This window comes from Oncorhynchus keta, chromosome 26, assembly GCF_023373465.1.
Source record: "Oncorhynchus keta strain PuntledgeMale-10-30-2019 chromosome 26, Oket_V2, whole genome shotgun sequence".
NCBI lineage: Eukaryota > Metazoa > Chordata > Actinopteri > Salmoniformes > Salmonidae > Oncorhynchus > Oncorhynchus keta.
The window spans coordinates 28,356,566-28,381,282 of record NC_068446.1 but is presented as its reverse complement, the minus strand read 5'-3'; the positions used below and the strand labels follow the sequence as shown (position 1 = coordinate 28,381,282).

Below are 24,717 nucleotides of genomic sequence, written 5' to 3'. Positions count from 1 at the left end.
CTGGCCACGGTCCTTCTCCCCCGATTGCTCAGTTTGGAAGGGCGGCCAGCTCTAGGAATATTGTTGGTGGTACCAAACATCTTCCATTTAAAAATAATGGAGGCCACTGTGTTCTTGGGGACCTTTAATGCTGCAGAAATGTCTTGGTACCCTTCCCCAGATGTGTGCCTCAACCTCCTGGCTTGGTTTTTGCGCTGACATGCACTATCAACTGTAAGACCTTATATTGACAGGTGTGTGGCTTTCCAAATCATGTTCAATTAATTGTTTTACCACATTTATAGTTGTAGGAATAGCTCAAGGATGATCAATGGAAACAGGATGTACTTGAGCTAAATTTCAAGTCTCATTGCAAAAGGTCTGAATACTTATATAAAAGGTATCGTTTTAAAAATGTTAATACATTTTAGTATAAGGCCGTAACATAACAAAATGTTGAAAAAGTAAAAAAGGTCTGAATACTTTCCAAAGGCACTGTATGTATGTATGTATGTATGTATGTATGTATGTATGTATGTATGTATGTATGTATGTATGTATGTATGTATGTATGTATGTATGTATGTATGTATGTATGTGTGTGTGTGTGTGTGTGTGTGTGTGTGTGTGTGTGTGTGTGTGTGTGTGTGTGTGTGTGTGTGTGTGTGTGTGTGTGTGTGTGTGTGATGGTGTGTGTGTGATGTATGTAAAGTGGGGCAAAAAGTATTTAGTCAGCCACAAATTGTAGGATTTTTAATGAATTTAGTTGCAAATTATGGTGGAAAATAAGTATTTGGTCACCTACAAACAAGCAAGATTTCTGGCTCTCACAGACCTGTAACTTCTTCTATAAGATGACTTCTTCTCTGTCCTTCACTCGTTACCTGTATTAATGGCACCTGTTTGAACTTGTTATCAGTATAAAAGACACCTGTCCACAACCTCAAACAAACAGTCACACTCCAAACTCCACTATGGCCAAGACCAAAGAGCTGTCAAAGGACACCAGAAACAAAATTGTAGACCTGCACCAGGCTGGGAAGACTGAATCTGCAATAGGTAAGCAGCTTGGTTTGAAGAAATCAACTGTGGGAGCAATTATTAGGAAATGGGAGACATACAAGACCACTGATAATCTCCCTCGATCTGGGGCTCCACACAAGATCTCACTCCGTGGGGTCAAAATGATCACAAGAACGGTGAGCAAAAATCCCAGAACCACACAGGGGGACCTAGTGAATGACCTACAGAGAGCTGGGACCAAAGTAACAAAGCCTACCATCAGTAACACACTACGCCGCCAGGGACTCAAATTCTGCAGTGCCAGACGTGTCCCCCTGCTTAAGCCAGTACATGTCCAGGCCCGTTTGCTAGAGAGCATTTGGATGATCCAGAAGAAGATTCTCCCAATGTCATATGGTCAGATGAAACCAAAATATAACTTTTTGGTAAAAACTCAACTCGTCGTGTTTGGAGGACAAAGAATGCTGAGTTGCATCCAAAGAACACCATACCTACTGTGAAGCATGGGGGTGGAAACATCATGCTTTGGGGCTGTTTTTCTGCAAAGGGACCAGGATGACTGATCCGTGTAAAGGAAAGAATGAATGGGTCCATGTATCGTGAGATTGAGTGAAAACCTCCTTCCATCAGCAAGGGCATTGAAGATAAAACGTGGCTGGGTCTTTCAGCATGCAAACACACCGCCCGGGCAACGAAGGAGTGGCTTCGTAAGAAGCATTTCAAGGTCCTGGAGTGGCCTAGCCAGTCTCCAGATCTCAACCCCGTAGAAAATCTTTGGAGGGAGTTGAAAGCCCGTGTTGCCCAGCAACAGCCCCAAAACATCACTGCTCTAGAGGAGATCTGCATGGAGGAATGGGCCAAAATACCAGCAAGTGTGTGAAAACCTTGTGAAGACTTACAGAAAACGTTTGACCTCTGTCATTGCCAATATTGTAATTTGCAAATAAATTCATTAAAAATCCTACAATGTGATTTTCTGGATTTTTTTCTTCTAATTTTGTCTGTCATAGTTGAATTGTACCTACGATGAAATTTACAGGCCTCTCATCTTTGTGTGTGTGCGTGTGTTGTGATGTAATGTAATGTAATGTAATGTATGTACGGGCGCACGCACGCACGCACGCACGCACGCACACACACACACACAACCAGTCAAAAGTTTGGACACCTACTCATGCAAGGGGTTTTTGTTTGACTATTTTCTGCATTGTCGAATAATAGTGAGGACATCAAAACTATGAAATAACACATGGAATCATGTAGTAAAAAAAGTGTTAACAAATCAAAATATATTTGATATTTCTAAAAGTAGCCACCCTTGCCTTGATGACAGCTTTGCATTCTCTCAACCTGCTTCACCTGGAATGCTTTTCCAACAGTCTTGAAGGAGTTCCAAAATATGCTGAGCACTTGTTGGCTGCAAACCATCTCAATTGGGTCAGGTGATTGTGGAGGCCAGGTCACGAATGCAGCACTCATCATCACTCTCCTTCTTGGTCAAATAGCCCTTGGGTCATTATTGTGTTGAAAAACAAATTATAATCCCACATACCACCCTGCATCCCACTGCTGGCTTGCTTCTAAAGGGTTGGTCCCTGGATGGGAGACCAGATGCTGCTGAGGGCCAGTAGGAGGCACCCTTTCCTCTGGTAAAAAAAATAAACACATATCCCAATGCCCCAGGGCAGTGATTGGGGACATTGCCCTGTGTAGGGTGCAGTCTTTCGGGTGGGACGTTAAACGGGTGTCCTGACTATCTGTGGTCACTAAAATTCTCATGGCACATATCGTAAGAGTAAGGGTGTTAAACCCGGTGTCCTGGAAAATTTCCAATCTGGCCCACAAACTATCTCGGTCACCTAATCATCCCCAGCTTACAATTTGCTCATTCATCCCCTCTCCTCTACCCTGTAACTATTCCCCAGGTCGTTGCTGTAAATGAGAATGTGTTCTCAGTCAACTTACCTGGTAAAATAAGGGTAAAATAAAGAGCACAAACCAGATGGGATGGCATTTCACTGCAGAATGCGGTGGTAGCCATGCTGGTTAAGTGTGCCTTAAATTCTAAATAAATTGTCACCAGCAAAGCAGCCCCACACCATCACACCTCCTCCATGCTTCACGGTGGGAACCACACATGCAGAGATCATCCGTTCACCTACTCTCCATGTCACAAAGAAACGGCGGTGGGAGCCAAACATCTCAAATTTGGATTCATCAGACCAAAGGACAGATTTCCACCGGTCTAATGCCCATTGCCCGTGTTTATTAGCCCAAGCAAGTCTCCTCTTCCTATTGGTGTCCTTTAGTAGTGGTTTCTTTGCAGCAAATAAACCATGAAGGCCTGATTCACACAGTCTCCTTTGAACAGTTGATATGTGTCTTACTTGATACCACATCTGTATACCACATCTACCACATCTATACCACATCTACCTTGTCTGTATACCACATCTACCTTGTCACAACACAACTGATTGGCTCAAACGCATTGAGGAAAGAAATTCCACAAATGAACTTAACAAGGCACACCTGTTAATTGAAATGCATTCCACGTGACTTCCCCATGAAGCTGGTTGAGAGAATACCAAGAGTGTGCAAAGCTTTCATCAAGGCAAAGGGTGGCTACTTTGAAGAATCTCAAAATATATTTAGATTTGTTTAACACTTTTTTGATTACTATACGATTCCATGCGTGTTATTTCATAGTTTTGATGTCTTCACTTTTATTCTACAATGTAGACAATAGTAAAAATAAAGAAAAACCCTGAAAATGACTGGTACTGTGTGTGTATTCACTTTCCTTGACTTATTCCACATTTTGCTGTTACAGCCTGAATTCAAAATGTATTAAAATAATTTTTTTCTCCTCAGCCATCTACACACAATACCCATAATGGCAACAAGAAAACATGTTTTTAGACATTTTTGCAAATTTATTGAAAATTAAATACAGAAACCCTAGTTATTGTCCTGTTGAAAGGTGAATTTCTCCCCCAGTGTCTGGTGGAAATCAAACTGAACAAGCTTTTCCTCTAGGATGTTGTCTGTGCTTAGCTCAATTACTTTACATTTTTATCCTAAAAAATTCCCCAGTCTTTAACAATTACAAGCATACCCATAACATGACGCAGCCACCACTGAAAATATAGAGTGTTGGATTTGCCCCAAACATAACACTTTGTATTCAGGACAAAAAGTTAATTGCTTTCCAACCTTTGTAGCATTATTACTTTAGTGCCTAATTGCAAACAGAATGCATATTTTTGAACATTTTCTATTCTGTACAGGCTTTCCTTCTTTTCACTCTGTCAATTAGGTTAGTATTGTTGAGTAACTACAATGTTGTTCCATCTACCTTCTTTGCGAGGCATTGGAAAACCTCCCTGGTCTTTGTGGTTGAATCTGTGTTTGAAATTCACTGCTCGACTGAGGGACCTTACAGATAATTGTGTGGGGTACAGAGATGGGGTAGTCATTAAAAATGTTTTTGTTTAACACTATCATAAACAGAGTGAGTCCATGCAACTTATTATGTGACTTGTTAAGCAAATTAACTGCTTAACTTATTTAGGCTTACCATAACAAAGGGGTTGAATACATATTGACTCAAGACATTTCAGCTTTTCATTTTTAATTGATTTGTAAAAATTTCGAAAAACATAATTCCACTTTGACATTATGGGGTATTTAATGATTGAACTGAAATGTGGGTTCAGTCCAAACTCTGTAGTGACAGGACTATGGCCTGGGGTGGTCCACCAGCATGTGTGTGGCTGTGTGCCATTTCAGAGGCAGTCAGTGCAGGTCATTAAACTGTCAATCAAAAAGCTCAAGGCATTGTATCTAAAAATAGCTGGTAAACATTTCAACCAGAGAAACAACCAAACCCAATGAAGAACCCAATCAAATGAATGAGTTCTTAAAATGACCTGATACTCAAATATTTTGAGTACAAAATAATGGATAATTTCAATCACGGAACTTACATTCTAGAGCTTTTGATTTGATACATGTAGTTCACTGATAGGATTGCATCTACCATTTCACAAAAGTAGGTTGGCTGTCTCTGACAAACAAACACACTCTCGTCTGGTTATATATATATATATATATATATATATATATATTTTCCCAGCCTCCGTCCCTACAGAAGGTCTTTTGCCTTTTGGTAGGCCGTCATTGTAAATAAGAATTTGTTTTTAACTGATTTGCCTAGTTAAATAAAGGTTAAATTTAAAAAAACTGTAAAAACTGGAGGAAGGGTGACTGATGATATCACAGGAAGAGAGGAACAAGGTCAACAGGAGAAGAGGGCAACCAGCTGAAAGCTGCCTGCACCCCTCATGTTCATTCACCCTCTCTCACACATACATGAGCACGCACACAGACAACCAACTCATCCTATGACAGACACACACATTCATGCCACACTCCAAAGTATGGAAGTGAATCTCTAAATCTGCATTAGTCAAATATTAGAAAGAAATTCCTTTTCGATGAGCTGATATACACAGTAGGTAGCATGTGCAACCGTCTTACCTGAGTTGCGGGAGGGTGGTGGGCCACCTGAGGTCGTGTAGCCGCCATTGGTTGATTGGGTGTCACTGTCAAAGTCAAAGATGGGTTTGGCCTTAGGTGTGTACTCGCGACGTGGTCGGTTCTGGGCCTCGTTCATCCTGAAGAGAAGAAAGATAGAGCAGCCTGGCAGATCTCAGTTATCAGTAGACTTAATATTAGAAAGGGTACTCAAATATACATAATTCATACTAAAAATATTTTAAAAGAAACTAAGGGAATGGCTATCTTGACGCTTCTGATATATTTTACAGCTAACAGTTTTTAAGGCCCTTAAGTGATTAAGGGCCTTGAATGTTACCATGCAGATCCACAAATTGAGACAGATTATGGCGAGGGCTGCTGTGACTAGACAGTATGAGGGGGCTGGGCTGGGATTGGTGAGTGGGCCTACTGTATCTCTATCATGACACTGCACACATAAGCTTGAAGTGACTGTACAGGAAAGATGGGCAGTGGAAGTAGAGACACGTGTACCTACCTGTCCCTGAGTTTGTCTGAGAGCTCGTCCAGGATCTGTGTGGCCTGCCTGTGGTACTGCAGTTGGGACTCCACCAGTGACGACAGCTGGCTCACCTGCTCTATCTGCACAGAGACACACACAAAGAGCAGGATATGGTTACTAACTGTACACACTAGGGGTGTGAACTTTTAAATGTTTAAACGAAATTGGGATCCTTAAAGTTAAGAAAAATATCTAACCAAAGAACAATGTTTTATTTTTATTTTCTTCACAAAAAAATAAAAAATAATTGTGCAGTTATCAAAAAATATTATTTTCAGTGTTATAACCTAACTAGATGATAGGCTATGAAGGGCTTGGGGAAAGTTGTTAATTGACCTTGCTCCCAAGGATTAACCAGACTTGTGGAGGTCTACCATTTTTTTCTGAGGTCTTGGCTGATTTCTTTTCATTTTCCCATTATGTCAAGCAAAGAGGCACTGAGTTTGAAGGTAGGCCTGAAATACATCTACAGGTACACCTCCAATTGACTCAAATTATGTCAATTAGCCTATCAGAAGCTTCTAAAGCCATTTTCTGGAATTGTCCAAGCTGTTTAAAGGCACAGTCAACTTAGTTTATGTAAACTTCTGACCCACTGGAATTGTGATACAGTGAATTCTAAGTAAAATAATCTGACTGTAAACAATTGTTGGAAAAATTACTTGTGTCATGCACAAAGTAGATGTCCTAACCGACTTGCCAAAACTATAGTTTGTTAACTAGAAATGTGTGGAGTGGTTGAAAAACAAGTTTTAATGACTCCAACCTAAGTGTATGTAAACTTCCGACTTTGCAGAATTTGCAGAAATATATTCAGCTGTATTTCGTGGCTTTTGGCGGAATACGTTCTAATGATCTAAAGTTGCGCTTTTGCTAGTACCTGTAAACACACAGGTTTATTTGCATAAAGGCCTACTAGTTTTGATTGGCAATGGCACACCGGTCTGCGTAAACTCTGGTCCTGGACGAAACAGACGTTTTTATTACGATACCTATTAATTGTCCAAAAGCAGGGCCGCTTTGCTACTATATATTGTCAGAAAAGAAAGAAAAAAGGTATCATTCTTCCTGTGGGAATATATGAACAGATTTTTTATACGATTTCATGTTGCTAAAACGCTGTCAGTTCCACTTTAAGAGCCTTTAAGCATGAGGCTCAACTTAGCCACCGTTTTGGTGCCCTAGCCAACACGCTGTAAACAGCCCAGATACTGTGAACAGTGCAGATACTGTGTGTGACTGTGTGAGAGCAAAGTGTTGCTCATCTCAATATCCGAGCCTATCCATTTATGATGACTTTACTGAAGTTGTGAGACATTGCGAGATCGAGCTTTTGAATGTCAATAGAAAGGCCTAGTGCATGGTTCTGACGGTCTGCATCTAGGCCAACCTGCCTGTACTATGCCCCTCCTCTCGCTCTCTGTCCCTTGCTAACTCGCTATGAAAGACGCAAGTGTTTGTGTTCTCGGAAGTACGGCAACTAATCTGTCTCGTCCATTCCAAAAATAGTGAGACTTGACACTCAGAAATGGACAGTCAACTTTTCAATTATTTTGGAGTCGACTCTCCACCACTAGGCCTACATCATCGTCGTTAACAGTTGGGAAAATGGCAGAGAAAGGCAAGCGACAGCAGCAAAGTCAAGTAGGGCAATACTTTGAGAAGTTAAATGAGAAGGAAATACAAACTTTGCGAGGTGGAATTGTTGCTGGCAGCAGTGCAGCTGCATTGTGAATTCATGTGGAATTTTATGATACAAAAATAAAACAATGTTTTAACTGAAAATCGATTCGAAAAAATGTCAATTTAGAAGTTAAGAATTGTTTTCTCCATTTGCCACATCCCTAGTACACACTCAAACACAAACCGAGATATAAGCATGCAAGGACCAGGCCCATGGACACCTTGATAGACACGAGTAGTAACAGTGGCATTCCCCTGGATATCCAGTATCACATTGTGGTTAATATATAATCTGTTTAACGGTGTGAGTGAAAACAGTATTGTATTTACATACACCCTAAACAGATGGGAGGGCAGGCTAACCATAGTACACATAGGACAGGGAGCTGCTCTGCTGATTAGGACTGTACATAGATTATATTTCATTTGGACCTAAATTGATTCATGCTGCAGGTGACACTCATTATGGTGGCGAAGAGTGGATTTAACCAGTAAATCTTATTGAACAAATGACCTTGAGGTGACACTGATTCCCCCTGGTCTCTTTCCCAGAGCAACAATACTGATAATTAAACCATAAACATTAGGTTGATAATAGACTGGGTGTTTCCATTGATATTATGAATGTTATCACGGGACAGGACCACACCCCCACCCACAGACAGGTACTACTCACGTCAGTCTCCAGTATGTTGTACATGCTGGTCTCGGCCACATCTTTAGACTCGTGGAACTTCTCGAGGGCCTGTCTTAACTCCTCGTCTGGGATCTTCCCTTGGCGCTTCTTCTTATAGTCGTAATCCAGACGCCTTCCCTCCAGCTTTTTCAGATGGTGCTGGGGGACGGGAGGAGAGGACGATGGGGAGAGGACAAGGGATGGGTAGATGAGGAGAGGGGAGATGAAGGTATGGGGGATGTAAATTCTAGAGATGACAAAGATGTTGATTTCTGCAGCAGATGGATAAGTGTGTAATGAAATACAGTACCTGTATCTCTCGAAGGTCCTTGTCACACAGGTTTTGTAATGGATCGATGAAGTTCTGTTTAACGTCTATGTCTAGAGAGTCCTTCACCTCCGCCAGCCTCTTCATGGTCTCCCCCGCATCTACTAGAGCCCCACCTGACACAGAGCAAGAGCAGAAGCTTAGTCAAAAAACACTCCACATAACTGGTGACATCTACACACACACAACATACCAAAGTTGTTTTCCTCTCCTAGGTCCCGGCCGTACTTGACCATACACTCTCCTAGCAGGCCCTCAGCCTGGGGATAGCCTGGGTTCTTCACCTGGCCTCTGATCTTAGACATTGTGTTCAACATAGACAGCTTCGCCCGCGACGCTGAGAGGGGGAATGGAAAAGGATGGGATGTAGAAAGAGTCGGATGGAGAGGTGATACTTAGTCATACAGTACCAGTCAAATGTGTGGACACCTACTCATTCCAGAGTTTTTCTTATTAATTTTGACTATTTTCTACATTGTAGAATAATAGTGAAGACATCAAAACTATGAAAATACATATGTAGTCACATAGTAATCAAAAAGGTTCAATCAAAATATATTTTATATTTAAGATTCTTCAAAGTAGCCACCCTTTGCCTTGATGACAGCTTTGCACACTTTTGGCATTCTCTCAACCAGCTTCATGAGGTAGTCACCTGGAATGCAATTCAATTAACAGGTGTGCTTTGTTAAAAGTTAATTTGTGGAATTTCTTTCCTTCTTAATGCATTTGAGCCAATCAGTTGTGTTGTGACAAGGTTGGGGTGGTATACAGAAGATAGCCTTATTTGGTTAAAGATCAAGTCCAATTTATGGCAAGAACAGCTCAAATAAGCAAAGAGAAATGACAGTCCATCCTTACTTTAAGACATGAAGGTCAGTCAATCAGGAATATTTCAAGAACTTTGAAAGTTTCTTCAAGTGCAGTCGCAGAAACCATCAAGCTCTTTGATGAAACTGTCTCTCATGAGGACCGCCACAGGAAAGGAAGCCCCCGATTTACCTCTGCTGCAGAGGATAAGTTCATTGGAGTTACCAGCCTCAGAAATTGCAGCCCAAATAAATGCTTCAAAGAATTCAAGTAAGACACAAACAAACTTTTCAGAGGGAACGATGTGAATCAGGCCTTCATGGTTGAATTGGTGCAAAGAAACCACTACTAAAGGACACCAATAATAATAAGAAACTTACTTGGCCCAAGAAACACTAGCAATGGGCATTAGACAGGTGGAAATCTGTCCTTTTGTCTGATGAGTCCAAATTTCTGATTTTTGGTTCCAACCGCCGTGTCTTTGTGAGACACAGAGTAAGTGAACGGATGATATGTGCATGTGTGGTTCCCACCGTGAAACATGGAGGATGTGTGATGGTGCTTTGCTGGTGACATTGTCAGTGATTTATTTAGAATTCAAGGCACACTTAACCAGCATGGCTACCACAGCATTCTGCAGCAATACACCATCCCATCTGGTTTGGGCTTAGTAGGACTATCATTTCTTTATCAACAGGCGAACGACCCTCCAGGCTGTGTAAGGGCTATTTGACCAAGAAAAAGACTGATGGTACGGCATCAGATTACCTGGCCTTCACCATTACCCGACCTCAACCCAATTGAGATGGTTTGGGATGAGTTGGACCACAGAGTGAAGGAAAAGCAGCCAACAAGTGCTCAGCATATGTGGGAACTCCTTCAAGACTGTTGGAAAAGCATTCCTCATGAAGCTGGTTGAGAGAATGCCAAGAGTGCAAAGCTGTCATCAAGGCAAAGGGTGGCTACTTTGAAAAATCTCAAATATACTTTTTGGTTACTACATGACTCCATATGTGTTATTTAATCGTTTTGATGGCTTCACTATTATTCAACAATGTAGAAAATTGTTTTTTAAAAATAAGAAAAACCCTTGAATGAGTAGGTGTGTCCAAACATTTTTTCTGTGATTTAGCAGAAAAGGCATTTTACACAATAACACAATTGATATTCATTTCTTATTGAAGTAGTAAATAAGACACTAATGCAGTCTCTTCCTGGTGTGTAGTCTCACCTGGGTTGGGCTGTAGGTACTCAGAGGTTTTGGAGATTACCTCCACCACAGCTTTGCTGGTCACATCTACTTTCTACAAAACACAGGGGAGGGGGCATCACTAACAACCATAAGGAAATATGAAACGCCATGGCCGTGTCCAAATACCCATACTTGCATTCTAAATAGTAGGCATTTTGGGTATGCAAAAAATAAAGTTTTATACTATGTGAAATTTAGTATGCTTTAAAACGCCAGGATACTTATTTAGGCTTTTCCTCTAGTACAATTCGCTTCACACTATTAAGGAAGGAATCGTCGTTTCACGTGTTTGACAACAGCTGATAATCTGAATATGGGAAGCGCACACACTCTACAAAAAGTAACGAATGGCAGGGAAGAAGTGCGTTTGCACATTAGATGACACCTTCTCAGTGTGGTTGAGTAGTATGTGGATATTTGTTGATTACTGCATTGTTTTTAGTAAATAGTACGTTCTAAATAGTATGTAGTATGATTAGTGCACAGTATTCAGTTTAAGTAAGTAGTGGGTAAACCAAATTTTGGACATGCACCATGTCTTCCCCATCTTCCAAATCCTTTATTTGTGATGAGACTAGTTACCAAACAGGCTATGAAAAAGGTAATGAAATATTGTCACTATTGTACTGCTAAATGAAAATTGCTTTGTGAAACAACCAATCATGTTCATTCACTGAAGGTGTTTAAGTGATGGCTTTGGCTGTTGATTGCTGGAGTTCTCCATGACAGTTGACCTGACAATCTGCCACTCCCTCTATGTATAACATGTTTCTATACACAGGGCTCCCACATGAATACTATACTGATACACTGCAAACTGAGACTGTTCACTAAGAGTTGACAATATTTCAGTCTACAGCAACACATGATGTAACACCTTCTAGTGCATGGTTGTCTGGTCTATAACCCTAACCCATGTTCTAGTAATGTTTTGTGAATGTGGCTGTATAGATTGAATGAGTAGGTGTGTCCAAACCTTTGACTGGTACACACACACACACACACACACACACACACACACACACACACACACACACACACACACACACACACACACACACACACACACACACACACACACACACACACACACACACACACACACACAGCAAAAAAAGAAACTTCCCTTTTTCAGGACCCTGTCTTTCAAAGATAATTCATAAAAATCCAAATAACTTCACAGATCTTCATTGTAAAGGGTTTAAAACTGTTTCCCATGCTTATTCAATGAATCATAAACAATTAATGAACATGCACATGTGGAACGGTCGTTAAAACACTAACAGCTTACAGACGGTAGGCATTTAAGGTCACAGTTATGAAAACATAGGACAATAAAGAGGCCTTTCTACTGACTCTGAAATACACCAAAAGAAAGATGCCCAGGGTAATCAATTGGAATGTCCTAAGACAGAGCTACAGGGACACAGGACGGACAGCTGATCATCCTCGCAGTGGCAGACCACGTGTAACAACACCTGCACAGGATCGGTACATCAGAACATCACACCTGGTACAGGATGGCAAAAACAACTGCCCGAGTTACACCAGGAACACACAATCCCTCCATCAGTGCTCAGACTGTGCGCAATAGGCTGAGAGAGGACTGAGGGCTTGTAGACCTGTTGTAAGGCAGATCCTCACCAGACATCACCTGTAACAACGTCGCCTATGGGTACAAACCCACAGTCGTTGGACCAGACAGGACTGGCAAAACATGCTCTTCACCGACGAGTCGTGATTTTGTATCACCAGGTGTGAGGGTCTGATTCGCGTTTATCATCGAAGGAATGAGCGTTACACAGAGGCCTGTACTCTGGAGCGGGATCGATTTGGCGCTGGAGGGTCCATCAAGGTCTGGGGCGGTGTGTCACAGCATCATTGGACTGAGCTTTTTGTCATTGCAGGCAATCTAAACGCTGTGCGTTACAGGGAAGACATCCTCCTTCCTCATGTGGTACCCTTCCTGCAGGCTCATTCTGACATGACCCTCCAGCATGACAATGCCACCAGCCATACTGCTCGTTCTGTGTGTGATTTCCTACAAGACAGGAATGTCAGTGTTCTGCCATGGCCAGCGAAGAGCCCAGATCTCAATCCCATTGAGCAAGTCTGGGACCTGTTGGATCGGAGGGTGAGGGCTAGGGCCATTCCCCCCAGAAGTGTCCGGGAACTTGCAGGTGCCTCTGTGGAAGAGCGGGGTAACATCTCACAGCAAGAACTGGCAAATCTGGTGCAGTCCATGAGGAGGAGACGCACTGCAGTACTTAATGCAGCTGGTGGCCACACCAGATACTGACTGTTACTTTTGATTTTGACCCCCCTTTGTTCAGGGACACATTATTCCATTTCTGTTAGTCACATGTCTGTGGAACTTGCTCAGGAAGAAGATGCATTCTGTCTCCTAGAGATGAACGTACTTTGGTGCGAAAAGTGCAAATCAATCCCAGAACAGCAGCAAAAGACCATGTCAAGATGCTGGAGGAAACAGGTACAAAAGTATATATAACCACAGTAAAATGAGTCCTATATCGACATAACCTGAAAGGCCCTCAGTAAAGAAGAAGCCACTGCTCCAAAACCGCCATAAAAAATACAATTTGCAACTGCACATGGGGACAAAGATCGTACTTTTTGGAGAAATGTCCTCTGGTCTGATGAAACAAAAATACAACTGTTTGGCCATAATGACCATCGTTATGTTTGGAGGAAAAAGGGGGATGCTTGTGAGCCGAAGAGCACCAACTCAACCGTGAAGCACGGGGGTGGCAGCATCATGTTGTGGGGTTGCTTTGGTGCAGGAGGGACTGGTGCACTTCACAAAATAGATGGCATCACGTGGGAAGAAAAGTATGTGGATATATTGAAGCAACATCTCAAGATAACAGTCAGGAAGTTAAAGCTTGGTCGCAAACGGGTCTTCCAAATGGACAATGACCCCAAGCATACTTCCTAAGTTGTGGACAACAAAGTCAAGGTATTGGAGTGGCCATCACAAAGCCCTGACCTCAATCCTATAAAGAAAATTGTGGGCAGAACTGAAAAAGAGTGTGCAAGTAAGGAGGCCTACAAACCTGACTCAGTTACACCAGCTCTGTCAGGAGGAATGGACCAAAATTCACCCAACTTATTGTGGGAAGCTTGTGGAAGGCTACCGAAAACGTTTGACCCAAGTTAAACAATTTAAAGGCAATGCTGCCAAATACTAATTGAGTGTATGTAAACTTCTGACCCACTGGGAATGTGATGAAAGAAATAAAAGCTGAAATAAATCACTCTACTATTATTCTGACATTTCACATTCTTAAAATACAGTCGTGATCCTAACTGACCTAAGACATAGAATGAATTTTTCACTGGGATTAAATGTCAGGAATTGTGAAAAACTGATTTTAAATGTATTTGGCTTATTGGGGCAGCAGGGTAGCCTAGTGGTTAGAGCGTTGGACTAGTAACCGGAAGGTTGCAATTTCAAACCCCCGAGCTGACATGGTACAAATCTGTCGTTCTGCCCCTGAACAGGCAGTTAACCCACTGTTCCTAGGCCGTCATTGAAAATAAGAATTTGTTCTTAACTGACTTGCATAGTTAAATAAAGATAAAAAAATGTACTTAGCGTCTATGGAGGAGAACAGGCTATTCTAGGAATGTTGAAACAGAAAACACAATGGCCCAACTCTTTATATACATCGCTCTGGATAGGCCTAATATATTGAATTCTAAGTAACTAGCCTACTTCAGGTACTGGTCTTTAAATGTACAGTCAGAGGCATTATACCCTTTCCAAATCTTTGAAGTCTTCATCCAGTTTCGTTCCCTCTGCACCGCCGACCTTCTCACTGACCATCTGCGCAGAGAGTGGGAGAGAAAAGGGTCATTGTTACACAATACATGTGCAGTTCATAAAAGTGGATCAGAAAGATCCCTCAACACATGATAGTTCTCTTACTTCTCATATTTAAAGAAAATACAGCTTGCCAGTTCCACCATTCACAAGAGTCTAGGTTCTAATAGCAGACAAAACAGTTTAATCTTAACTGACTTCAATCTGATCTGACTGACACCATCAAACACAACCCTGTAGGAAACAAGTTCTTCATTCTCTCATACAAAGATACACCCCTGTGCAGAGACAAAGACCATTGTAGACATTGTAGATCATTGTTGCCTCCATCTACCATGTACAGATTCTGAAGTTTAATTCTGGAGATGCAGGAGAAGGACCAGATGCTGGAATCCTGCACAGTTTCTTTTAGGACTATTTCTATAATGACCATGTACTGTAGAGTAGTGAATCATCTCATAACTTTCAACACAGGCTACAGGACCTTCGTCACATTCATCCCAACATGTTGTAACTTGTCGTGTGAGACACCAATATGTGTGCAGGGCAGGCCAGCCAGCAGTAAATGCAGCCTACACGTTTACCCTAGCTTCCGCTATTCTCTTTCTTCCACCTTGTGGAAAAAGACTGCTTTACATACCTGCACGTTACACATGTAAAACAAATTCACCCTATCCCACCGCTCCTCTCTGGTTTAGTTTTGCTTCCTCCCTCATAAAATGTACAATAGAGATTATCTTCTCTCAACTACTGTATCTGACTACAATACAGTATGTAGTAAAGTCGTCAATAAATCATTTTCAGCTTCGACCTGTTGCAAGTTCCATATGACGACCCTGACATCACAGTTGCACAACAAATATGAATGTATATCAAGACACACAGGGCAATTGGATGTCTTGATTGTACCCCTTTCTGGAAATGTTTATTTGAACAATACCAATGTTTTTGAAGTGACGTAAACCACTATGCTAATTTAAATCATATTAGACACCCTTTCAAGAGGAAACTTAGTACATATGCAACATGTTTTAGGTCACGTACTGTAGTCAGCCATCCCAATTTAAAAACGTTCTGTGGCACATCATATGCCATGAGTTTGTATGCTTTTTATTTCCCCATAGGCTACCGGTAATTCTTGGTCATGCAAGTAGCATACATTTACTCTCCTTTCTGCCATGTCAGTCCTAAACATGTTTGGAAGGTCTAGCTTACTCAATTATGACCAGGAAAAAAACAACTGCACGTGGGGACAATGGGATGGTTCTGCAGCAGACAATTCCAGTGACAAGGCACAACATCTACCCACTACTCCTGCCCTTTCTGAAGCCAATACATGACCAGCCATTTACATTTTTGTCATTTAGCAGATCTTCTTATCCAGAGCGACTTACTGTAAGTAGTGAGTGTACAGTATATATTTTCGTACTGGTCCCACTGAGGGGCTTCACTAACTAGGGGAGATGTTTAGGCTATGCATTTCCACCTCTCTCAGCCTTTTTGCAAATGTAACAAACTAGTTTGCCTATAGGCACTTGGTGGGTGCAGAAGCTAGCCTGCCTTTAGATTACAGTAATTAAAGATGCACTATGAAGAAATGGCTCTGCCATTTCCTGGTTGCTAAAATTCTAATAGTTCGCCTAATTTCAGTTTGTGACACAAAACAAGCAAGTATAGTGTAGATAATCATTGTACCATCTAAACCGCTGTGAAATATATTTTCCATAACCAAAAATGTTGTTTTTTTCAGCTGTTTGAAACTGGTGTACAAAGCCGAAAGTAAAAGATGCAAAAAAAATAACCTTAAGACCGCGAAGCATAGAATGGCACACAGAGAACAAATCTCGCTTCATAGACTTGCTTTCAATAAGAATGACAGATCTCTAACTTACATTTCTATGTGAATTTGGTTGGGTCACCCAAAAAGTTTCATATTGCAGCTTTAAATTAAACTAACATTCAATACAGTCACAAAAAAGTGAGCTTGGTGAGAGCAAGATTATCATTTTTTCAGTTCTGTGACATGATGATCATGTGGCATTTGGGTTTACTAAACAGTCCACAATGAGTTATGCCTATCTACTTCAGGGGGAGGACATGATTGGTACATTCTTTGCCCAATGCAAACCACAGAGTGAACAAAGCACTATGGCGGTTCAGAAAATATGTACTTCATAGTACCAATTGTTGTTACCACACTTGTACACTGCTTTTACACTGAGTGTCAGATCTGATGGTAGAAATGGACACGCAGCAAACAAAGTGATGACTTAATGTGCATGCTGCTACTGATCCCGGACCTAATGTGTAAGCCAGAGAATGGATAAGCTGAACCCACACAGCATCTGGGGTAGAAAGTTCACTGACTGAAGGATATAGGAGAGGGGAACGTGACTCATATAGAGGAATCTGAGCAGGGACAAAGAGCAACAGCCACAGTTACCGTGCAGGAGCTAATAGAATCTGTGTCTTAGCCCATCATTTTTTTGCTTTCCATCAACAGGTGGGAGTGTTCAGCTCTTCGAGTCTTCCTAACCACAAAACTGCTACGTTGTCAAAACATCATGGATGGTGGCTGTGTTAGCCTTTCATAGACCTGGGGGGGATTCTTAGAATAAAATATTTTGGCCTACAGCTGTTTTTTTAAAGTATATAATTTATTTATTTTTTAAACTCTACACCAAGAGAAATTGATTAATTTCAGCTATGCCGTGAGGCAGACACACAAGGCCACATACTCAGCTGCTACTGCTAGCTAGATTAAGAGGGAGGAGAGCACATCACTGACGCCTGAAAATAGCATCTCTTTTACACAGATAATGGTGTGATTGTAATCTTATTGTGAGCAAGACTACGTGATAGTCAGTCAGCTGCCTCCTTAACAATGGGCCAACCGCTGCCAGGCTTTCTCCTTTTACACAACATTATAGAAAAACATTTCAGAACTGAACTGACACCTAAAGGAATCAAACACTGATCATCAGCCTCACACTGGCCCCAAAGACCCTGAGGGGACAACTTGGCCCGTGAAGAACAATGGAAACCTGCTGACCAAATGAACATACAATGTCATGATAGGCCTATACATCTTGATGTCGTCACACAATGTGAGATTATGCAACATGTGAGAATTTAGAAATAAAGCATCCTACAAAGAATGTATTATTTGAGAGACATGGCTGTGCATGTGCGATTTATAGTGTGAGGTCTCCAATGCCTACAGCAGAAATGTAGTTGTGGTGTGGCACATAGGCTTGTTCACTTCATATAGGCTTGCTTACTCTTAAAGGGATAGTTAGAGACTTCGGCAATGAAGCACCTTTATCTACTTCCCCAGAGTCAGTAGAACTTGTAGATACCATTTTATGTGTCTGCGTTCAGTTTGAAGGAAGTGGCTTTTCTAGCATTACATAAATTGCTAACTAACATTAGCGCAATGACTGGAAGTCCTTGGGAATAGCAAGTTCTTCAATACTGGATACAGAGTCATAAAAATTGTACATTTGCATAATTTTGTGGAATTCAATTGGTGCTTGTGTATTTTCGTTAGTTGTCATGCATGTTATCACATGCACACAGCATACAGAGTCTAGTTTGAGAAGCAGAATAGCCCATCCCCTGTAAAATGGCATAAGAGCAGCTCCTCAAAAAGCTTGTACTGGGGTGAAACGCGCTTTTATAAGCCAAGTCATTGCTTAAAAAATAATTCTAAATTCAATCGCATGGTAAAAACTGTTATGATAGCCACAATTAAAAACTATTTTATTTCTCAATCCCAACTCGTAATTAAAGCGTGCATCCCATTCGCCATTCGAGTGCCTCGGCGACAGTCAACTGTAGGCAGGCTATCAGTGCGTCACCTTCCACTCTGCAATGTGAGCTTGAGGCAGTATAATTGTTGAAACCTAAACATTTGACTTTACTCTAAATAATGCTAGTCATATTAGCAACCTATTGTAGTTGTTGCTATTAAATTCCCCTCTCTACGTTTCTAACAGATTTTCATCTCTGTTAGAATTCTCTAAAACGATGTTTCAGGTGTCTTATGGTAGAGAAATGAATATTCAATTCTCTGGCAACAGCTCTGGTGGACATTCCTGCAATCAGCATGCCAATTGCATGCCACTTCAAAACTTGAGACATCTGTGGCATTGTGTTGTGTGACAAAACCGCACATTTTAGAGTGGCCTTTTATTGTCCCCAGCACAAGGGGCACCTATGTAATGATCACGCTGTTTAAACATCTTTTTGATATGGCACACCTGTCAGGTAGATAGATTATCTTGACAAAGGAGAAATGCTCACTAACCTGAATGTAAACAAATTTCTGCACAACATGAGAGAAATACGCCTTTTGTGCATATGGAAAATGTCTGTTTTTTTTTAAATTCAGCTCATGAAACATGGGACCAACATTTTACACGTTGCATTTATATTTTTGTTCAGTATATTAGCTACTTCCATTACAGGAGTTGCATGCTCAATAATAGGCTATAACCTTTCGACTGTAAAACGATAGGCTTCCTATTGTTGAATGTTTCCATTAAGCTCTTAATTAAAGATGTCCCTTCCTTGTATGCATGCATAGCATTTTAAGTTGGTCACATAATTTTCCTGTTGGGAAAAATGTAACCATTTGTTGACCGGTTAATGAGGGTCAGTTAGTTGGCAGCAAAATTTTCAGAAATTTGCATCCAAATATACAATTGATCAGTTAGTGCTCTGTGTGTAATACGCCTTTCAAACAAGGCATTTTCCCACCAACTTCAGCATCACGCCAAATGTTTGCCAGTGGTGGAAAGTACATAAGTAAAAAATACTTGAAAGTACTACTTAAGTTGTTTTTTGGGGCATCTGTACTTTACCATTTATATTTTTGACAACTTTTACTTCACTACATTCCTAAAACATTCCTTAAATTATGTACTTTTTATTCCATACATTTTCCCTGTCACCCAAAAGTACATGTTACATTTCAAATGCTAAGCAGGAAAGGAAAATGGTCAAATTCACACACTCATCAAGAGAACATCCCTGGTCATATCTACTGCCTCTGATCTGATTATGTCTGTGTTGGAGTGTGCCCCTGGCTGTCAGTAAATAAAAATAAGAAATGTCAAATGATTTATACTTTTCATCATACTTAAGTATATTTTAGCAATTACATCGACTTTTGATACTTAAGTATATTTAAAACCAAATACTTTGACTTTTACTCAAGTAGTATTTTATTGGGTGACTTTCACTTGAGTCATTTTCTATTAAGGTATCTTTACTTTTACGCAGGTATAACAATTGGGTACTTTTCTATCACTGGTATCATGAAGACACGTTTAGTGTAAGATCCTGCGCCTGATGAAACTTGGATCAAAAAAGTATGGGCTTGCCTTGGGCTTTATTTCAAAATCTCACCTTTTAATAAAAAAATGTGAAATATATGAGAGCAGTTCTACATTACTGCTGTGACGCAAGTTGTGTGGGAAAAATAAATGTATTTTATTCCGTTATAGATCATATTCTTACCCTATAATGCGTGTGTGTTGAATTTGATCAGGGTAGCCCAAGTGTGTCTTGTCTGTTTAATGAACAAAATTATTGATTTCATGTGCATGGCATAGCCATACAGGCTGCTCAAACCAGTAACATAATTCAACTTAAAATACATGTATTCTTTTGGAAATACATGTTATTAGTCTTATGTTTCTTAGGACCTGCCAGAAACAATTTAATGCTGGATTTATTTGTGATGGTGTATAGTCAATGGTTTTATTAAAATAAAAGGCTAGTCCCACACTTGCTGGCATGCGCACGGGACATATAAAAGGCTTACTCTGGCAAGAATGTGGTAACAATGTCAAGTCTGTCTGTAAAGAGTATATGTAACTAGCCTATAAGTGACAGGAGCCAATGCCACTGTACATGTTAACTTAAACTTTTGAGCGGCATATGATCCTTCAGCTGACTGCTCCCTTTTTTGAGCGAATATGATATAGGATCAGCCATCTGCAAATTCTACTCTGGCCCACCGTTTCCTCTCACATTCACACCAACTTCCCTATACATGTTGCAAAGTATGCTAGTGATGCTGCAGGACAATAAAAGGCATTTCATTCAGATATCGATATTCACATTAAGTATTATTTCTGACACTTGGTATGTGTGCGTACACAAGTTGAATAATGTGTAGGCCATGTTTGACAGGTTTGTAAAATGTGAAAAGGGGATAGTAAAAAAAATAATGACATGGGCGTGTGCTACGGGGTGCTACAGCTATATTCATTTCCTAAAGCCAACTTCCTGCATTCCATAAGAACAGAAAAACAGTGCTGCAGAAAACATATGAAACCAATTCCTACAAGTAGGCCTATTTACAATCACATGCAGTCATTGCTAGTGACAACGCAACGTCATGCTCTGAATAAGCATATTATTTTGTGCCTTACAGTGGAGTCCTATTTCTTGTTGGCGTCAGGCATTATTGACTCCTATGAAACTGCATTGCAATCCAATCAGGAAGAACGCACATAATTTCTCTCTCTTAGCCCCCTGTAACACATGCACGCAAACAAATGTTTAAAAAATACAGTAAATACATACATACATACATACATACACGCACAACAAAACGGCAGTTTTGGCCCTTCCTTTCCTATTTGACATTCTGTCTTCCCAATGGATTGACTCTTTTCCCTATCTCTTCAAATTCCTCTTTATATCTCCCCAAAGGGGATCTGAGCCCGCTCCTAAAAGGATATTGGGGTATAAAGCAGAAATCTTCCCTGCTGAAATCAAGCAGGGACAGGATGAGACTGACTCAAAAGTAGGTTGACACATTGCTATGTTTTCATTTATAAAGCACTTTTACAAAAAGTCCCACTGTACTTATCACTACACTTTAGACATACAAGTTACCACAGGGTAACTTGTAAGGGATGGCTAACTCTGGAAATTCCTTTGGTCTCAGGTTTTTTTAATCAGCTTTTAGTTTTTTGCACCTTATTTGTGGAACAATCTAAATGCTCTGAAATGTGATGTTTTGGTGCCTCTAGGCAAATTCAGAACGCTGATTGACCTATTACCGTGTTTTTCTTTCTGCTTGCATTTAGTATTTTCGTATATGTATTTTCTGTAATTCAGGGCTCATCTGTAAAAGACACCTTGGTCAAGCATTTCGCTACACTACAAGCATTTCGCTACACTACAAGCATTTCGCTACACTACAAGCATTTCGCTACACTACAAGCATTTCGCTACACTCGCATTAACATCTGCTAACCATGTGTATGTGACAAATACAATTGGATTTGATTTGTATGCTAAAACAAATAAAATAATAAAATAAAATAATAGCAGTATCAACCCTCAGAACAGGTCAGCCAGGACTCCAACTGAGGAAAACAAATGTAAATAATCCATCTTCTGTCTACATAACCAACAAGATATTGACACTCTGAAATTAGAATTTTAATCAAATCAGTTACAGCAGAGATATCTCTACAAGAGTGATCCAAAGTGTGGGCCAACGGTCGGCAGAATGGGAGGCTGACTGAAAACGTTTGGGAACCCCTGCTCTACAAGCCAACTAACAAAACCACAACAGCATATTGCCCCTGGTATCCCCAGGTTACAGCTTGATAGCCTAGTAACAGTAGGGGCATTGGAATGGGTTACCTGAAGGTGTGTACACCCTCAACTTGCCTGTTGAGTGACAGCTGACAGACATGACACGTGTACTATCTAGACTAGTACTGTTAGCTGGGGGTACTAGGATAGCTAACTACCTGCGAAGTGTTTTTCTTGAAATTCTAGCTAAGTAACGTTACATAAAAAGTAGCTAACTAACGTTAGCGAGCTGGCTGGCTAGCTAACTAACGTTAGCTGTCAAGTTTATCATGGCATTCTTTGGAAGGTTCTGGCCACGTTTTAACTTTAGCTTGCCCATTGAATTATTTAAGACGGATAACTAGCTAAATAACTTACAAAAACATTAACAAAAAAGAGAGCTATGTATAACTAGCTAATGTTACTACAAGTTGAGCCGAGCCAGTAACTTAGCTAGCAAGCTAAACTTCATAAAGGTTCATGCAAGCTAGCTACCTAGCAAACTAAGATAATGATGCATTTTTTAAAACCGTTTGTTATGTAAAATCACTAACATTAGCAAGCTAATACTTATTGAAACACATCTGTATTAGGAGGGGAGGAAAGTTGTTTGCTAACCTGGCTGGCTTTATAAAACTGCTTCTTGAAGCCCGCTACAGACATCTTGGAACCGGTCTTTCACCTTTGCCGTAATAGGATTAAATTTGATATAATAACTATTACTAGCTAAAATAGTTGTACGCCGCGGTCATATGATTCTGTTAAAGTCGTTCTCCTTTACAATACACGCCGACGAGGATGTCCTGCTGTTCACGATTGTGACTAGAAATGCTATTGAACAAGGGCGCAGATCTCTATAAAGTGCATATAGGTCTTGAAAGACTCTTGGACTAGGTATGAGTATATCCACAGTGTACACTTTTAGCTGCACCAAACCGTTAACTCGACACCTCCAACATATCATTGCGCTCGCTGCACATTCCAAGTTGTCTCTCCATAAGCAAACGTGCAGCGCCTTCTATCGCACACAAGAGGAGCAGGCCAATATGGTCTGTGTTCACTTTTTCCCCCCCACAGGGTGGCGTAAGTGTTTTTCAATAGTTGTCGATGTGTCTACCTCAGTCTCAAGTACTTTAGTTGAAAACCACTTCAAACTCACTCATGCTCAGTGTTGGGGAGTGGTGAACTACATGTAGTCTAACTAGTAATTAAACTGCATGTTGCAGTAGCTTGGTGGTATAGGTGAACATTGAAATCTTGGTAGTGCTTTCGGTAGTTCATTACTTTTTTTCATGTAGTACTATAGCTATAATAACTGAAACTACACATTACTTATTTTGGAAATAAAATAAAATATTTTGGGTGAAATTGACAAGAATTTCCTTTTTTTGGCATCAGACCTAAGTGGGAACCCCTGCTCGCCTCACAAGTCCTCAACTGGCAGCTTCATTAAATAGTACCTGCAAAACACCAGTCTCAACGTCAACAGTGAAGGGGAGACTCCGGGATGCTGGCCTTCTAGGCAGAATTCCTCTGTTCAGTGTCTATGTTCTTTTGCCCATCTTAATCTTTTCTTTTTATTGGCCAGTCTGAGATATGGCTTTTTCTTTACAACTCTGCCTAGAAGGCAAGCATCCCGGAGTCGCTTCTTCACTGTTGATGTTGAGTCTGTTGTTTTGCGGGTACTATTTCACGAAGCTGCCATTTGAGGACTTGTGAAGTGTCTGTTTCTCAAACTAGACACTCTGATGTACTTGTCCTCTTGCTCAGTTGTGCACTGGGGCCTCCCACTCCTCTTTTTATTCTGGTTAGGGCCAGTTTGCGCTGTTTTGTGAAGGGAGTCGTACACAGCGTTGTACGAGATCTTCAGTTTCCCGGCAATTTCTCGCATAGAATAGCCTTCATTTCTCAGAACAAGAATAGACTGACGAGTTTCAGAAGAAAGTACTTTTTGAGCCTGTAATCGAACACATAAATGCTGATGCTCCAGACACTCAACTAGTCTAAAGAAGGCCAGGTTTATTGCTTCTTTAATCAGGACAACAGTTTTCAGCTGTGCTAACATAATTGCAAAAGTGTTTTCTAATGATCACTTAGCCTTTTAAAATGATAAACTTGGATTAGCCAACACAACATGCCATTGAAACACAGGAGTGATGGTTGCTGATAATGGGCCTCTGTACGCCTATGTAGATATTCCATTAAAAAGCAGCCGTTTCCATCTACAATAGTCATGTACAACATTAACAATGTCTACACTGTATTTCTGATAAATTTGATGTTATTTTAATAGACAAATTGTTTTGCTTTTCTTTCAAAAACAAGGACATTTCTAAGTGACCCCAAACTTTTGAAAGGTAGTGTACATGTTTTTGGGTTGTTCTGATGTCAACAGATGTTACTTAACTGTATATATTTTGTTAAATATTTAACAATT

The 24,717-nt window shown here is 40.6% G+C and overlaps 1 protein-coding gene across 1 annotated transcript in view; it reads right to left on the bottom strand.

Moving 5' to 3' along the window:
• Positions 1–23,283, bottom strand: part of LOC118371574 (endophilin-A2-like) — a 29,573-nt gene extending 6,290 nt beyond the window's left edge. The window contains exons 1-8 of the mRNA XM_035757079.2: positions 22,899–23,283; positions 14,613–14,681; positions 10,814–10,886; positions 8,966–9,109; positions 8,755–8,888; positions 8,445–8,603; positions 6,062–6,165; positions 5,545–5,681 (exon numbers count right to left, since the gene is read on the bottom strand). Coding sequence (XP_035612972.1) covers positions 5,545–5,681; positions 6,062–6,165; positions 8,445–8,603; positions 8,755–8,888; positions 8,966–9,109; positions 10,814–10,886; positions 14,613–14,681; positions 22,899–22,943 — 865 coding nt within the window. The 5' untranslated portion in view covers positions 22,944–23,283. The remainder of the gene's footprint in view (positions 1–5,544; positions 5,682–6,061; positions 6,166–8,444; positions 8,604–8,754; positions 8,889–8,965; positions 9,110–10,813; positions 10,887–14,612; positions 14,682–22,898) is intronic.
• Positions 23,284–24,717: the final 1,434 nt, after the last annotated feature.